The 18,913-nt window shown below is 38.4% G+C and overlaps 1 protein-coding gene across 1 annotated transcript in view; it reads left to right on the top strand.

The window, feature by feature from the left end:
• LOC122359190 (conserved oligomeric Golgi complex subunit 6-like) overlaps window positions 1-18,913 on the top strand; it is a 58,921-nt gene that overhangs the window by 24,391 nt on the left and 15,617 nt on the right. Inside the window, 8 exon segments of the mRNA XM_043259451.1 lie at window positions 51-144; window positions 11,963-12,091; window positions 13,706-13,797; window positions 17,359-17,385; window positions 17,388-17,422; window positions 17,546-17,637; window positions 17,810-17,927; window positions 18,717-18,848. Of these exon segments, the coding sequence (XP_043115386.1) occupies window positions 51-144; window positions 11,963-12,091; window positions 13,706-13,797; window positions 17,359-17,385; window positions 17,388-17,422; window positions 17,546-17,637; window positions 17,810-17,927; window positions 18,717-18,848 (719 nt within the window).

The raw sequence follows: 18,913 nt of genomic DNA, 5'->3' as shown, positions 1-18,913 counted from the left end.
ATTATAGGAGGCCTTATAAGATGTCACTGTGTCTGTCTTGATGTCTGTAGATGAGTGCAGAGGGTTGACTCAGGAAACATGTGATATTCCTCCCGTCTTGAGTCAAGCTATGGAATCTCTCCAGGATCGTCCTGTTCTTTATAAGTGAGTTCTCTCCCTTACAGTCTTTGGTGCCAGCAGAACAGAACGATGCACATCTTTTTTTTAATAGTGATGTTTTTCATTTTCTTCAATTAAATCATTCTATAATGCTAATTTGATGCGCCTTTGTTCGTTTTTCATTACATACACCTTTGTATACCATAACCCACTGCCACTATGGGCCACTCAGTTCTTATTGACTCCTAACTCCAATAAAAACTTTAATCAGTTAAATTGTCCTGTACTGTATACTGTACTTTTTTAGCTACAGGGAATTGGATTGCAATTTCCTCATATATATATATATATGTACCACAAGGTGTCAGTGTCTCACATTCTTTTAGAAGAAGTTTTCTGTGTTTAGAAAAGTCTTCCAACTGTCAGTACACTATAATTATTCATACTAACTTATTCATACATAAAATAAAACAGTCGTCAAGATTGATTCGTTTTTTTTTTATTAATGAGCCACATCAGTACAATGCAACAACAACAGTACCTTGATTTGAAAAATTAGATTAACTATTAACTATTAGTGACTATAACTATTAGTGTGCAGAATTATTATTCAACTAAATGAAAAACAAATATTTTCCCAGCTCAATTGTTTATTTTCACTTGTTAAAGTGAGAATAATAAACAAACTCAAAATTAACAAATAAACATTTCTGAAATTTCAAAAAGAAAACCTCAGTGACCAACATAGCCACCCTTCTTTTCAATAACAGTCACAAGCCTTCCATTCAGGAAGTCAGTCAGTTTCTTGATCTGATCAGAATCAACTTGTGCAGCCACAACCACAGCCTCCCAGACACTGTTCAGAGAGGTGTACTGTTTACCTTTACTGTAAATTTACTGTTTAGAAAGGGCCCACAAGTTCTCAATAGGGTTTGAGTCAGGTGAAGAAGGGGTCCATGTCATTAGTTTTTCATCTTTAAGGCCTTTACTGGCCAGCCGCGCAGTGGAGTATTTTGATGCATGTGATGGAGCATTGCTTGCATAAAAATCAAAGTCTTCTTGAAAGATGTAGACTTTTTCATTTACCACTGCTTGAAGAAAGTGTCTTCTAAAAATTGGCAGTAGGTCTGAGAGTTGATTTTGAGTTTATTTTCAATCCGAAAAGGTCCAACTAGCCCATCTGCCCATACCAGTACCCCACTTCCACCTTGCTGCAGTCTGAGTCGAAGTGGAGCTCTGTGTTCGTTACTGATCCAATCATGGGCCCATCAATCTGGTCTGTCAAGAGTCACTCTCATTTCATCAGTTCACAAAACCTTTGATAAATCTGTCTTCAGATATTTCTTGGCCCATTTTTGATATTTCAACTTCAGAGGTGGTCGGGTTTCAGCCTTTCTTACATTGGCCATATCTCTGAGAACTGAACACCTCGTAATTATTGACACTCTAATCTTCCTGGTAGATTTATGTTTGATTCTTCTCAAATTTTTGGCAGTTAATTTGCGTCTTTTCTTCTTGACGTGTTTCTTGCGACCCTGTTGACTATTTGCTACAAAACATTTGATGGTTTTGTGATCACACCCCAATATTTTAGATATTTCAAGAGTGCTGCATCCCTGTGAAAGACTTTTTAAAATTTTTGACTTTTCAGAGTCAGTTAAATCTCTTTCTTGGCCCATTTTTCTTGAGGAATAATTATGCACACCTTGATATAGGGTGTTGATTTCCTTAGGCCACACTCTCCCTCGTTACACAAATATCAATCAATCAATCAATCAATCAATCATTTTTATTTATATAGCACTTTTAACAACACAGGTTGCATCAAAGCACTGTACAGTATAAGGTAGAAGAATACAATGACAGGGATGTATAATGACGAGTGAACAATTTGTTATTAAATGCAGAGACTGTCTCTGTAATCAATTCAACGATAATCACTAGAAGTTAAGTGTCCCCAACAAAGCAAGCCAGAGGCGACAGCGGCAAGGAAACAAAACCCCATCCATACAGAATGGAGAAAAAAAAACCTTGGGAGAAAATAGACTCAGTTGGGGCCAGTTCTTGTCTGACCGGACGCCCAGCACTTAACTTCAAGTTCAATTTTAAACGCAGCTTTGTCAGATAGTGTAAATGACACTAAGTGTGTATGTGTGTGCATCAGGATCTGGTGGTCTGTCCACAGAGCGCATCTAGGTGTTCTGGTCTCTGATGAACATTATCTCTAGGTGCTGATCCACCATCTAATCTGGATACGAACTGTGAAAACAGAATGAGAAAGAGACAGGAATAATATTAGCGCCATTCTTTTTAAGATGTAACAAGTACATCGTATTTTAGAGTAGTGTTCCCGGTTCCAGCAAATCTAAGTAATGCAGCCTAAAAATCCTCATAATATTCAACGGATTTGAATAATAAAAAGTGTGTTGGTGTGTTTTGTGTAGGCCAAGTTAAAAAGATGTGTCTTTAATCTAGATTTAAACTGGCAGAGTGTGTCTTCTTCCCAAACAGAGTTAGGGAGTTTAGGTGCTAGATAGGAAAATGATCTGCCACCCACAGTTGATTTTGATATTCTAGGTATTATCAAATGGCCAGAGTTTTGAGAACGCAGCCGACATGCAGGACTATAGTGTGATAAGAGCTTGCTCAAGTATTGAGGAGCTAAACCACTCAGGGCTTTATAGGTAATTAATAAGATTTAAAAATCTATCCGATGTTTGATAGGAAGCCAGTGCAGTGTTGACAGAACCGGGCTAATATGATCATACTTCCTAGTTCTAGTAAGGACTCTAGCTGCTGCGTTTTGGACTAGCTGAAGTTTGTTTATCAAGCGTGCAGAACAACCACCCAATAAAGCATTACAATAATCTAACCTCAAGTCATAAACACATGAATTAATATTTCTGCATTAGAGGTTGAAAGCATAGGTCGTAATTTAGATATATAAGATGGACAGTTTTACAGATTCTAGGAACATAGTTTTCGAAGGAAAGATTGCTGTCAAACAGCACACCTAGGTTCCTAACTGATGATGAAGAATTAACAGAGCAGCCATCAAGTGTTAGACTGTGTTCTAGATTATTATATGTGGGGTTTTAGGTCCAATTATTAGCACCTCCGTTTTTTCAGAATTTAACATTAAGAAGTTACTCATCATCCAGTTTTTTATATCGACTATGCATTCTGTTAGATTCTCAATTTGGTGTGTATCACCAGGCTGCGCTGAAATATAGAGCTGAGTATCATCAGCATAGCAGTGAAAGCTAACACCATGACTCCTGATAATATCTCCCTGAGGTAACATGTATAGGTTGAAAAGTAACAGTCCTAGCACTGAGCGATATGATACCTTCTCATTTAGTGCTACAAACTGATAGCGGTCAGATAGATATGATTTAAACCATGCTAAGGCACTTCCTCTAATGCATAATGCAACATAGTTTTCTAGTCTATCCAAGAGAATGTTGTGATCGATAGTATCGAATGCTGCACTAAGATCTAATAGCACTAATAACGAGATAAAACCACGATCAGATGATAGAAGCAGGTCATTAGTAACTCTAATGAGAGCAGTCTCAGTACTATGGTACGGTCTAAATCCTGATTGGAAATCCTCCCAGACACCATTTTTTTCTAAAAAGGAATACAGTTGTGAGGATACTACCTTTTCTAGTATCTTTGACAGAAAAGGGAGATTAGAGATTGGTCTGTAATTTCCTAAATCTTTGGGATCGAAATGTGGTTTCTTAATAAGAGGCTTAACTACAGCCAGTTTGAAGGTTTTGGTAACATATCCTAATGACAATGATGAATTAATAATGTTCAAAATAGGATCTATGACTTCTGGAAGCAAATCTTTTAATAGTTTAGATGGAATAGGGTCTAACATACATGTTGCTGGTTTAGATGATTTAACAAGTTTGAACAAGTCTTCTTCTCCTATAATAGAGAAAGAGTGTAATTTTTCCTCAGGGGATCTAAAGCTCACTATCTGATGTGAAACTGTTGTTGACGGCTGCATAGTTACAATTTTATCTCTGATAGTATCAATCTTAGAAGTAAAGAAATTCATAAAGTCATTACTGCTATACTCTTGGGGAATGTTAGCACCTGTTGACGTTTTATTTTTCGATAATTTAGTTACTGTACTGAATAAATACCGGGGGTTGTTTGTTTTCTTCTAAAAGAGATGAAAAACAATCAGATCTTGCCATTTTTAATGCTTTTCTGTATGACAGGATACTCTCCCGCCAGGCAGTACAAAATACTTGTAATTTAGTTTTTCTCCACCTGCGCTCCATTTTCCGGGCTGCTCTCTTTAGGGTGCGTGTGTTATTATTATACCATGGAGTCAGATTGTTTTCTTTCATCTTTTTTAAGTGCAAAGGAGCAACTGTATCTAAAGTGCTAGAAAAAAGGGAGTACATAGTTTCTGTTACATAATCAAGTTTTTGTGTCGTATTGGATGTGCTAAGGAATTGGGATAAGTCAGGAAGATTACATAGAAAGCTTTCTTTTGTGGTGGAAGTGATGGTTCTACCATACTTAAAATAAGGTGCAGAGTTTACAGGTTTAGCTATAAAGAGTTGACACAAAACTAGATAGTGATCTGAAATATGATCACTTTGCTGCAGAACTTCAACCACTTTAACATCCATTCCATGTGACAGTATTAGATTTAGAGTATGATTTCGACAATGAGTAGGTCCAGAGACGTGCTGTCTAACCCCAATGGAGTTCAGAATGTCTAAGAAAGCTGATCCTAATGCGTCTTTTTCATTATCAACATGGATATTTAAATCGCCAACAATTAAGACTTTATCTGCGGCCAGTACTAACTCAGTTAGAAAATCAGCAAATTCTTTAATGAAATCTGTGCTGTGCCCTGGTGGCCTGTATACAGTAGCCAGTACAAACATGACAGGGGATTTATCACTAGCACATGATTCTATAGATAATGTTATATGCAGCACCAAAACTTCAAATGAGTTATACTTAAAGCCTGCCTTCTGAGAAGTACTAAGAATATTGTTGTAAATTGTAGCAACACCTCCCCCTTACCTTTTAAACGTGGCTCATTTTTATAGCAATAATTTTGGGGGGTAGATTCATTTAGATTAATATATTCATCTGGTTTTAGCCAGGTTTCTGTCAAACAAAGCAAATCTAGGTTCTGATCTTTGATCAAATCATATATGGAAAGTGATCTAATATTCAGCAAGCCAAGTTTTATCGTTTGCTTATTTGAATTATAGGTAGTTTTAATTTGTTGGACATTAATTAAATTATTGCTTTTAATTTGGTTTAGACGTTCTCTGCATATTCTAATTCGGGGAACAGACAGACACTCTATAGTGTGATATCTAGGTGAAAGAGTCTCTATGTGTTGAGAATTAACTGCCTTCTGTGACGTGAGGCAGCTAGCAGATGGTCGGTTTAGCCAGTCTGTCTGCTTCCTGACCTGGGCACTAGTTGGTCATGTTGGAGCTCTTATACTATATGCCATATTTCTAGATAGAAGAGCGGCACCACCCCAGGAGGGGGGTGAAGACCATCTCTTTTCAACAGGTCAGGTCTGCCCTAGAAATTCATCCAATTGTCTATAAAGTTTATAAAGTCTATGTTGTTTTGCGGGCACCACTTAGACATCCAGCCATTGAGACCCAGCAGTCTGCTGTAAATCTCATCACCCCGGTAAGCAGGGAGGGGACCAGAGCATATTAAATTGTCCGACACACACCTCTTATTTTAAGTGATCTCCGACTGGTGAAGTTGAACGTCATTAGCACCGACGTGAATAACAATCTTACCGAATTTACGTTTATTAGCCAGCACTTTTAAATTTGACAAGATGTCAGGCGCTCTGGCTCCCGGTAAGCATTGGACTACGGTGGCTTGTGTCTCTATTTTCAGGTTTTCAGGCCAATTACTAGAGCACTTTGATCAGGTTTCTCAGTGGGTGCGTCACTGAGTGGGGAGAACCTGTTTTATGTTCTAATCGGAACGGAAGAGCGGTGTTTTGACCCATGACTAGTGCATCTCACGGTCACCCAATTGCCCTGCTGCATGGGCTGTAAAGCTGGAACCGAACAATGTACATGATTCACTGTACTAGTCGCATCCAAAGCAGTATCTACAGCCCTCGCATTTTTACTGTCCTCAATTAAAGTTTGGATGGGTGTCTCTAATTCTAAAAACTTCTCTGTCAGCCTAGCTATTTCCCTGCATTTATCATGCGATAATCCCTGATCGCTGACAGAGACAGATAAACTATACATGTGGCAGGCGGTGCAAGTGACGATGCAGGGAGAAGCCATTTACTAACCGTAAGTTATGGAAGATTCACTTTCCACTCTTGTTTTGACGAGCTTGTGAAAACGGAGCGAACGAGCGAGGAACAAATGAACAGGAGCGGAAAGAAGCCAATAATAGGCACGAAAACGCAGGTGGGAATGAAAGTGAATTGGCAAACGAGTACTAACTCACTGCAAAGTTTTAGATTAAAGCGAGTGGACTAACAGCAGTCGAATTAGTTTGATTAGTTTGATAGATAGTATCAGCGGTATGTAGACAATTAAATTATATTTGATCGCTAGAGAAGAGAAGGTGATAAATTGAAGAGCGAAGCTACACGGAGCGGCAAACAAACCAACCTCTCAGTAGACAGGAGCAATTGACACATCACCTGATATGCATTAAATCAAATAAGCAAGTTTGTACAGCCTGGAGTTGGAAATTATGGATAAAATGATGATATGGTTAAAGTAATCACTTGCCTAATAATTGTGCACACAGTGTAGTGCACATTCTATCAGCTGCAGTTCTTGTGCCTCAATATACTATATATAGAACCATACAGGGGTTGGACAATGAAACTAAAAGGCCAGGTTTTAGACCACACTGGTTTTAGGCCTCCTTTTGCAGCCAATACAGCATCAGTTCATCTTGGGAATGACAGATACAAGTCCTGCACAGTGGCCAGAGGGATTTTGAGCTATAGAGGCCAGGTGTTTCCTGAATCGTTCCTACAAAACACCCCAAAGTGGCTCAGATCTGGTTTAGATCTGGTGACTGTGCAGGCCATGGGAGATTTTCAGCTTCACTTTTCTGTTCATCAAACCACTCTGTCACCAGTCTTGCTGTGTGTATTGGTGCATTATCATCCTGATGCATGTCACCGCCTTCAGGATACAATGTTTGAACCATTGAGTGCACATAGACCTCCAGAATGGTAGTCCTTGGCAGTGACGTGCCAATCTAGTATTGGGCACAGGGAATGCCATGATATTGCAGCCCAAACGATGGACAGTTTGGGTGGAAACAGGAGAGTTAGGGTGCAAATTTATTTCTGCAGTGAGTTGGGCAATTGTTTTTTATGTTTTTAGATAAAATCTGGGTTAGCACCTGTACATCCCTTTCAGACAGCTTTCTCTTGCATCCACAGTTACTCCTGTAAGATGTGGTTTGTCCTTCTTGGTGGTATGTTGACATTATCCTAGGTACAATGTCTCTTGATATATCAGAAAGACTTGCTGTCTGGGTCACAGATGCTACAGCAAGACGTGCACCAACAATCTTTTGAAATTTGATATGTCACCCATAATGTTGTGTGCATTGCAGTATTTTAAGCAAAACTCTGCTATTACTTTGCTAATTAAACCTTCACAATCTGCTCTTACTGGTGGAATGTGCAATCAATGAAGACTGGCCACCAGGCTGGTCAAATTTAGCCATGAAACCTCCAACAATAAATTGGCCAGTGTTTCAGTTTCATTGACCAACCCATGTAGATTCACATCAAATTGTAACTTTTACACATCAAATTTAAAATTTTAACAAATTTTAAGATGCTGGATGTAGAGGTCCTAGGCTGGTGTGTGGTCTGTGGTTGTGAGGCCAGTTGGATGTACTGCTAAATAATGCTCCAATTGCATGTTCCCTCAAAACTTGCAACGTCTGTGGCATTGTGCTGTATGATAAAACTGTACATTTAAGAGTGGCCTTTTATTGTTACCAGCCTAAGGTACACCTTTGTCATAATCAATTGATCCATCAATCAATGACTTGTATTTATATAGAGCTTTTAATAATACGGATTGTACTAAAGCATTAAAAAGTCTACAATCTGAGAATAGAGTGATAGTGATGTATAATGACAAGATTAACACTTAATTTTGTTATTAATGCAGAGATCTCTGTAATCAAGAACTTAAGTGTCCTCAACTAAGTGGCAATTAACGATGTGACTGATCAATTTTAAGCGCATAACAGATTGTGCAAAGGACTTATAGTCTGTGTGTTTGTGTGTGTGTGTGTGTGCGTGCATTCATCTGGTTCCGGTGATCTGTCCACAGTGCTCATTTGCGTAGGTTTTGTGATCTCCGTTAAAGGTCATCTCTTGGTGCTGATCCACCATCTAAACTGGATACTGAACTGAGAAATAGAATAAGAAAGAAACAGACTAATATTAGCGTAGATGACAATGTCTGTAACCAGGGTAAGTTATGCAGAGAGTTAGTAACGCAGCCCCAGGACTGCCCACTTGATGGCCAAGGCTTCCTTTTATACCACTGTGTAGTCTCTATTGGCTGGGGTCAGCTTCCTGCTGATGTAAAGGACCAAATGCTCCTCACCTTCCTGGACCTTGGACAGGACGGCCCCCAGTCCTGGGATGTATCTGTAAGCAGCAGGAAAGGGGCAGCTAAAGTCCGGGGTTCGGAGGACCGGTTCCGAGGTCAGGGCCTTCTTTACTTTCAGAAAAGCCGCCTCCGCTGCTGGCATCCAGATTACCTTCTTAGGCTGCCCTTTCTTGGTCAGGTCTGTCAGAGAGGCAGCTACAGATGAGACGTTGGGGATAAAGCAACAATAATATCCCGCTAACCCCAAGAAAGCTTGTACCTGGGACTTTGTCAGGGGCCTCTGAGCCTTCTGGACTTCCTCTACCTTGTTTTCCTGGGGCCGTATGAGCCCCCTTCCAACCTGGAATCCCAGGTACTTTGCTTCGGCGACTTCAAGGTGGCATTTTGGGGGGTTGGTGGTGAGTTCAGCCCCTTGGAGCTCCAACAGCACCCTCCGCAGGCTTTCCGGGTGGTCTTCCCAGGTCTCTGAATGGATGATGATGTCATCGTGGTTGGTGACCGTGATAGGCCTGATAGACGCAGGATGATGTCCTTCATGCTGTGATATGTGGCTGGTGCCCCATGGAGGCCGAAGGAAGGGTCAGTTACTGCCAATGGCTACTAGGGGTGGAGAAGGCGGTTTATGACTTCACAGATTCTGAAAGAGGCACCTGCCAGTAACCCTTGGTAAGGTTGAGTGGAGATGTACCAGGCCATTTCCAGACATTCCAGCAGCTCATCGACTCAGGGCATGGGGTACCCAAGCAAAGTCAGAGACCTTGTTTAGGCACTGGAGCTGGAAGTCTGGGCTGCTGCTCCCATGCCGACGTCTAGGAGGCCTTTGGGTTGTCGGCCAAAGAGGAGCTTGAAGGGGGTGACTCCATTTAAAGCCTGGGGAACTTCTCGGATCCCAAACAGTACATAGGGCAGCATGAGGTCCCAGTCACACCTATCCTCGGTGCCCGCTCGTCTCAGAATTTGTTGTAGCGTCTGGTTGAACCTTTCGACCAAGTCGTCTGTCAGGGGATAGTAGACGGTGGTCCTCAACTGCTTTACCCCAGCAGCTGGCAGAGGTCAGCTATTAGCCGGGACATGAAGAGGGTACCCTGATCAGTCAGAATCTCCTGAGGATGCCGACTTGTCTGAACAGCATGAATAGCTCTTTGGCAATGTTCTTTGCTGTGGCCTTCCACAGTAAGACTGCTTTAGGGATCTGGGTGGCGTAGTGGACAACCACCAGGATGTGTTCATGTCCCTGGGCAGACTTTGGCAGCGGCCCTACAAGGTCCATCCCGATGCACTCAAAGGGCACCTCGATGATGCGCAGCCTAATCAGCGGACTGGGGAGGAGTTCTGGGGCGGCGTAATCTGGCAGGTTGGGCAGGCCTGGCAGAAACAGTTCACATATATATATGTATATATATATATATATATGTATATGTGTATATATATATGTATATGTGTATACATAATGTATATGTATATATATATATATGTGTATATATATGTATGTATATGTATATATGTATATATGTGTATATATATGTATATGTGTGTGTGTATGATTAAACTCGTTAACCTGATATATTCGTTGATTACGTATTCACGCTAAACCACTCCCTGACAGATGTGATGCCTTGCTCAAGTAAACGGTGACTTATTTACTCAACTCAAAGTTTACTTACTTATTTATTATATTAATAATACCATTCCTTTAATTGAATGGTAAGAATATGGCATAAAACATAATTAATAAGGCTAAAAAAACTTGACAGCAATCTCAGTACAGCCTGATTTGAGAAAGAATTAGACACACTTCCAACACACATTTATGTTTAAACAACTTGTAAAGGGAATTTTGCATACCTTAAAAAAATAATTAATTAGCTGACTGCAGCAATTAATATTTTTCCACAGCGACAGAATCGTGATCTCTATTTGAAACAAAAAAATTGTGATTCTCAGTGTATTGAGAATCGCAGAGCTAAATCGCACAACCCTCTGTGCTGCTTTAGATAAAGTAAATATTTTTGTGAAATATATTGCATCATATTTCCTTGTTAATACTTCCTGTGCTGACAGTCTGTGAAAGCATCTCAAAGCATTAAGTTGTTTCAAAATATTTAGTTTCAGACTGTTCTGTATTTTCTACCGTTTGTGACACTTAAGTTTGTCTTTTCATACTGTTAACCATGGTGCTGCAGTACCATGATGTATTTAAACACAGGCTCGTGCATTTTCTTTCTGACTTTGTTTTTTTTTTCACACACTCTTATGTTTTATAGTCACACTCTATGTTTATCTCTCCCTCTCTCTCCCTCTCTCTCCCTCTCTCTCATTCCCTCGCCCTCTCTCTCTCCCTCACACCGTCTCTCTCTCTCGCCCTCTCTCTCTTTCTCTCTGTGTGCTTGTGTCCCCCTTTCTTTGGCTCTGCACTCTCACACCCCCTTTTATCTATAGGAGTCCAAGGCCAGAGGAGAAAGAGTCAGAGGACAGGGCCTCCAGAGTTCATGGAATTCATGCCAAACTTCTACATCCCTCCTCTCCTCCCTTTTTCTCTGGCTGCTGCGGTCCCTACTGTTTAGTCTGCACAGGGCCGTTCTCAGCCCGTAGATCAAAACACAGCCACGTTTCCTAAATGCAAACGGGGCCCTCCATTGTTTTTGTCTGTGTGTGTGTGACCCTGGGTGTCTCTAACCTAAAGTATTTTTCTCTTGCTGATTTCAGTGTCTGATCCAAGGTCTTGCAGTGTCTGTTTTGTTTTGTGGTCCCTTTAATCTTATTTATACTAGAGATGTACAATATATATATATCAGCTAGTCTTTTCTACGAGTTGATCTTAAGAATGTCCTGTAAAATTTTAGGATTTTGAACATATGCATGTGCATTTGTTCAAAATCAGAGTTAGTATCTCTAAAATCATTCAAAGAGGTCTGCAGTAGAACCCTTGGAAGGGCAAGAAATGTGTTTTGCTGACCCAAACTGCATTTATTTAATTTTTTTCCCACAGAGAAAGAAGTTTAAAAGAAGAATGTTTTTTTTTCATTATTACCTATTAATTTGAGGCACTGCTAAATCATTGACATTAATCAAATTTTGAAAATTTTGATTTTGAACAATTCGCTTTGTGGCTATTTTTTAAATGATTTTCATACTAGAAGTTCCTTTTTGTGCAATGCTAACCAGACAAACCATGATCTCCTAAATTCATATTTAATTCCCACACTTTATTTTGATTCTTTCAGGTATACACTGGATGAGTTTGGAACGGCTCGGCGGTCTGCTGTGGTCCGAGGCTTTATTGACGCCCTGACCCGTGGAGGACCGGGTGGCACCCCAAGACCCATAGAGATGCACTCTCATGATCCAATGAGGTAGATCATTCAGCCAATCAACCACTTTTATTTATATAGCGCTTTTAACAGAAACACAAAACAGTAGAATAGAGTGATAATAGTGTGTAATGAAAAGATTAAACAATTAATTTTTATTAAATGCAGAGACAGTCTGTGTTATCAAATCAACAATAATTGCTAGAAAATAAGTGTCCTCAACTAAGCAAGCCAGAGACGACAGCAGCAAAAACCAAAACCCCATCCATCACAGAATGGAGAAAAAAATCCTTGGGAGAAACCAGGCTCAGTTGGGGGCTCCTCTGGCCTGGAAGTCTATGACAAATGCACATCCCAACCCTCCCACCCAATAATTCCATTCAAAAGCTTGCTGAAAAACAATAGATGACATTTCTTTTCTGCGTGCTAAAAATAATCACTTCAAATCAGCTATAATTTGGGGGTCATTTTTAGGGTCACGCCGCTGTTAGCAGCTAAAAGCCTCTCCATTGGTGATTAACATCTTTACACGAAGAGCCGACATGCTTCTTTATTTGCCACATCTCCCGAAGCTGAAAATCCAATTCAATGTCTAAGCACATTAAACCCAACCTGATTCTTTCAGGGAAGTGCTTTCTCTTTCAGAGAATTACTTAGTGCGGGTTCAGCAAAAGGTCGGCTGTTGAGATCTATGGATTGTTGTATGCGCTCCAGGCCAGCACCCCGTCAAGATTTCGAACACCGTCCTCCCCCTTCCCGTTTGGAACCTGAGGAGAGAACATGAGGTTCTTGGCAGAACGTCGATAAAAGTGGGAAGCGGTGGTTCTCAGAACAGCACTTTCCCCTGCTGTCCAGTATTAAAGGATATGGAGCCAATGTAATGATAGCTGACTGTGTGATGGCCTCAAATCCCAGGCAATCTATAACTCTATTAGTTGTAACTAAAAATCTAGAAGACACTCCATATAATTATTCATTAAGTTTCTGACTGTGCAATTCAGCACCAAGCTGTTTTTAATCATGTTTCCATTACATTATATGCTCAAAATATATGGCAAAATGGCTTTGTGTTCGATTGAACTAGTTGCAAGTATCTTTTAGTTCACTCACACAAGCACTCGTCCATTTGGGTGTCTATTGTTGTTATCTTCAGTAGTTTTTTTTATTTAATTACATTGTGTGTATGATTAATAAGATCTGACTGGTCACATACTATAATGCTGAGGAAAAGTGCATCTTGTAATGCATATACAAGCATACTTGTAAAAAAAACACAATATACTTATTTTTAAGGCCATTACACTCCTAGCTAACAGTTGACCATTTTTGGACTGTCATTGAGTTTCTGCTTAGTTTTTGTTGCATGTTTTTGGCCATTTGAGCATGTTGAGTAAGCGGTTAGTAAGAAAGATCAGACTGTTTTGCTTGTTTAGCTTGGATAACCAGTGCACAATAAAACCCGAAGGGTTGAAAGCAAGCATACAACAAAATCAAGATGGCACACGGATGTCTTGCCTTGTTCCTTTTTAATTTAATTTAATGAGTATCTGGAATAGCAAATTTAGGAGTCTTAGAAATTTGTGTATCAAATATAATATAGAAGTCTTTAGGATTAAAGTAATATTGTCTATGGGTTTTGATGCATTTTTTTACCAGATATGTTGGTGACATGTTGGCCTGGCTCCACCAAGCCACAGCCTCAGAGAAGGAGCACCTGGAAGCCTTGCTCAAGCAAGTTACCGTGCAAGGTACATGTCATTCTACCTAAATCTCATACCCCACAAACACAGTATATATACTGGAAGAGAGCTTTTGTAGTTCTACAGTAGTTAGCTTTTTCTATGCATCTAAAGATTAAAAATATTATATGATTGTTCAAGATTTGTTACATATTTTGTGGGGTCATGTAAAAAGAACATTATTTAGTGTATTTGGTGTAATGCAGTGTGTTAATGCGGTTTAAAGTTCCAAAAAACACATTATTTTCCACATATTGTAAGTTTTTGGTTGCTCCTCTAAACCCCATCTTCCTGAAACATATGGATTTTTACAAAGCTCATCATTCTGAGGAGTGAGGTGAGTTCTGATTGGCCAACTATCCAGTGTGTTTTGATTGGCCAAAAACCTCAAGCGTGTGACGGTAATGTTACGCCTCTTACAATAATATATTGACGGCATGATGATACAAAAACAATAAAACACATTACACATTAGGTGACATAATTACTGATTATAATGACTTATATTATCTTTTTACGTGTAAACATAACAAACAATAGACATATTTGCAATAAACAGTGGACCTTTTATTGTCCAAAGTTTTTACTATGTTAATGTGACCACATTTTGTAGCATTCAACAAAAAAAAAAAAAAATCTGTCATTACTTATTCACCCTCATGTTATCCAATCAAAATATTTTTGATAAAAGCTTGAAACTGAAATGTTCCCGGGCCTTAAAAAATGTGAACAAAGAAAACAAAATTATTGAATTTGTTCAAAATTTTTACCCTTTTCTATAATTATCGAGAGTACCACAATACAGGCGTTTGGTGCTGCTTATGTAAGCACTACCATAAAATTATGAGCTTATAATTTTATGCATGCGCATAAATTGTGGTATAAGCCGGTCACTAGTCGGAGAATAATTGTTACATAAAGAAATTATTTTGCACACAAAAAGTATGCTCGATCCTTCGTAAATGTACTATTGAACCACCAAGGTTACATGAACTATATTAACAATGTCCTTACTATGTTTCCGGGCCAGTGAACATTTCAGTTGCACTGCTGTCTGTGGAGAGTTAGAAGGCTCTCAGATTATGTGAAATTTATCCTAATTTGTGTTCCGAAGTTAAATGAAGGTCTTATGGGTTTAGTAATTAATAAGGATGAGTAATTAATGACTTTTTGAATTTTTGACTTTTTTTTTTATTTAAAATGGGTTCAAATGAAACTGTGAGGTAAAACAAGTGCTTTGAAAAGATAAGACAACAACAAAATAAAATGAATAAATAGTGTATTTACAGAATTCACAAGGAACTTAAAACAACACACATAAAAAGAAATCCTTGACTATTAAAAACACAGTCCTTCAGTCAATAACTTTAAAATAATCTGTATAAATTCCAGCATGCTGTAAATTCTGATGTAATAGTCTCCACCGGTGTATATATAGTTTAAAGAAAATTATAATTCAAGAGGTGTGGAAAAAAAACCTGAACGATCCAAAAAAGCCCAAAAAAACAATGCCACAATTCAGTGTATAGGGGTCATTTGACATGCTGCTTGCTTTAAAAGAGGCACCTATTGTTATTGTTAGCATAACAAATTTGGAGTCTAACTCAAACTCTCTAGCAACACCACTTGTCTATGCTACTAAATTTTGAACAGTAAGCCACAATATTCCTTTATTCCTTGGCTCATGCCGAGTCGAAATAAATATAAGGTTTTTTTTTTGTTTTTTTTTCTATTTTCAGTTCTTTGTAAATCCTATTTTTCCTAACTCATCCTAGACCGTTGTACTGATTGTCATGAAAATTGAACCAGATCATCTTCAGACCATGCTGGCAAAAAGTTATGTAATTCAAGTTGATTAACCAAACCAAAAGTGGACAGGAATAAATATTTCTGTAATACTTTGGCCTAAACTTGGTGTGTTATAACAAGCATGACCTGAAACTACCTGCAGTGTGTCGGCACTCTGCCCCCTAGTAGTCAGGAGATACGAAAATTGCAGATTTTCTAAACGCTGTCTTGGGATTCTGAGTGAAATGGTATCCAATTTTCTCAAGTCAGACATTTTGAGTGTTGGTCATTTTGAATTTAGTTCTAAATTGCTGTATCTTAAAAACACATTAGCGTGTTGTTTCAAAAATAATTGCAAAATTTTTCATCACCATGCCCTGATGGTACTCAAAACGTTTGGGCGCATCTTGTGGTTAAAAGTAATCATGAAATTTGGAAAATACTAATAACTATGGAGTACATTAGCCTATAGTAAAAAACATTGTTTTCAAAACATTCCTTAGATCAAGCAGAGAAAACATATACCAATTTTTCACATTTTGACTGGACATCCCGTCCACCATTTTGTTTCATCTTGCAAACCTAGTTTTTCAAACTCCTCCTCGACTGTCTGTCCAATTTTCATCAAATTGGATTCAGACCATCTTCTGACCAAGCTGGCAAAAATGTTATGGAATTTGTGTCGATACACTGTTTTCATTTAACTTATCAACAAATTTGCTGGTAAGATGCCAAACTGCATCTGAGGGCTGTATGTCTGCGTAGGTTTGACGTATTTACACCAGACTTTATGTGCCATTGTCACCTCACACTGACCACGCCACATCAATTTGGTAACAGCGCCACCTATTGGTCAAGAGTAATAAGGAATTCGTTAACCTTCCAAAAATGCTATTAACTTTTGATTGCATTAGCCTACTAATAATAATAAAACTGGCCTCAAAATATTCCTTGAGTCATGCCAACAGCTTCCATACCAATTATTCCATAGAATTTTGGTATGGAATCCATTTTGGATTGGTGTTGAAACTCCGTCTTAACTGTTGGTCTGATTTACACTGATTTAATCTGAGAACGACCATCTTCAAACTGTGCTGACAAAAAGGTTATTTATTTCATGTTGATAGAAAAAATATTTTTGTATAGTGCTGCAAAAAAATGTAGGCATAGTGCCAAAATGATTCTGAGGCTATATCTCTGCAAAGCTTTCACATAATGACCCCAAACTTTGTGTGTGGCAATGTTACTTCACACAGAACAAACTAATATGATTTGATTACATGCCACCTGTTTGTCAAAAGTGATAAGCCATTTTAATCATATTACTAGAGGTTGTATTTATGATTTTTCAGCCATTTCTATTACAATTATCCTAAAATGTCCTCAGTTACTCATTGTTGATGCTCCCTGCCATGCTTTGCTCCTCATTTTGCCGCTGGAAGTGCTTGTCCCCATATGTATGTCTTTTAATGTTTAATGGGTCTGTGTGTCATGTGATCAGTCTATAATAAGGAAATATACACATACTGATCACATGACAGGCAGACCCATGAACATTAAAAGACATACACTCATTAAAATGGTTAAGAGAACTAAATATAAAGATATAAAGCATATAATACATTAATACATATATTCAGCAGTATAAAATGTGTCTTTGTTTGACAGTGTCACAAACTAACGATTTAAATCCAAACACATTTTAGAACTGGTTAAATTCATGTTGGGGCTATAGTTGTTTTTGTGTAGTTTAGATAAATATTTTCTGCTGTGTTTGTGTAGGAGTTCAAGAATACATGCAGGAAGTAGTTGCCACATCACTGAAGGAGTGTGCAGACCACTTAAGGTGAGATGGAAATAGTGTCTTTAAGACTAATATTTAAACTTTTTATTAAAAAATATCATAACATAGGCATTTGTGCTTTCCTTGTCACTATGTATGGATTTTTTTTTTAAATTCCTCTATCAGGTGCGAATTGAGCAGGTGATAATTGCAGAGCCAGGTGCTGTTCTCCTGTATAAACTTTCCAATCTGCTCAAGTTCTACCATCACACCATCAGGTACTTCAGTCATCTCTGTGAATACTTTGTTTTTATTTTATACTGCATTTGATGGAATACAAATCCTTCTTCTTTTACTGAAGAACAGAGATCCAAAAATATAGATCCAGTTATAGGTATAGCCTATTGCAAGATGCTCCAGCTTTTCTGAACACACACACCTCTCTTCTAGTGGCATCATGGGTACCAGTGTTTCCTCCCTGTTGATGACCATTGATGAAATGCACATGTTAAGTAAGAAAATGTTCTTCAACAGCCTTAGTCTCCACGCCAGTCGCCTCATGGATAAAGTAAGTACTTAAAAAAGTTGGACAAATTGAAATAAAGCTAATATAAAATATATAAATATTACATGAAAAACTTTTCAAGAAAAAAGTTTCAAATTCTAAAATCACTAAAATATTCAAATAACTTAAACTAATGCATAGGTATTACCAAAAAACAGATGTGCTTCACGGTCATTCATCAGTTGGATTTGGTTTTTGGTTTTAAAAAAACACATTCTCGCACCAGAAATGTATCCTTGAACATGAACAAAAAATCCTTGTACATGAACGGTGTAGAAAACAGCATTTCATTGATAAGTGGATCAATAACCAGAACAAGATGGCCTTTGCTCTACGCTTCTGAGAGAATTATCACTTTAGCAGCAAACTAATCAAATCACCTCAGGTTCAGGACGTTACGTATCACTCCTTGACGTTGCTTGGTGCCAGGAACACAAGCCTGAGCTAATAAGCTATATTAGAGGAAGCAGAGCTCTAGGTAGTGTTCGCATAGCAGGGTGTTTATTAGTCAGTCCTCAGAGGCTGTCAGACATGCCTGGCTTAATTTTGAGGCTCTTAAATGGTAAATACTGCTCTTAAAATATATGGAGTTAAAAATGTGTTGTTGGAGGGTCAATGACATCTTTTTCTGTCTAAATGTATTTAAAAAAAAAAAAAAAAAACTAAAACATGCACTTTAAAAAGTATGATATTAATACATCTCACAAACATATATATATATATATATATATATATATATATATATATATATATATGATTTGAATTGACTTTTCTGTTTTTCTGTTTTCTCAGGTAGAGCTTCCTCCTCCTGATCTGGGTCCCACTGCCTCCCTTACTCAGACTCTGTCTCTCCTTAGGGAGGTATTGGCCTCCCATGATTCATCAGTTCTTCCTCTGGATGCCCGTCAAGCTGACTTTGCACAGGTATCTTTTCTTTTCGTGTTTTTTGACAAAATCCAGTCTTTTTCCTCATATTTTGTTTGTGAAGT

The sequence above is a fragment of the Puntigrus tetrazona genome, chromosome 15 (genome assembly GCF_018831695.1).
Source record: "Puntigrus tetrazona isolate hp1 chromosome 15, ASM1883169v1, whole genome shotgun sequence".
Lineage (NCBI taxonomy): Eukaryota > Metazoa > Chordata > Actinopteri > Cypriniformes > Cyprinidae > Puntigrus > Puntigrus tetrazona.
This window is presented reverse-complemented; position numbering and strand designations above follow the sequence as displayed.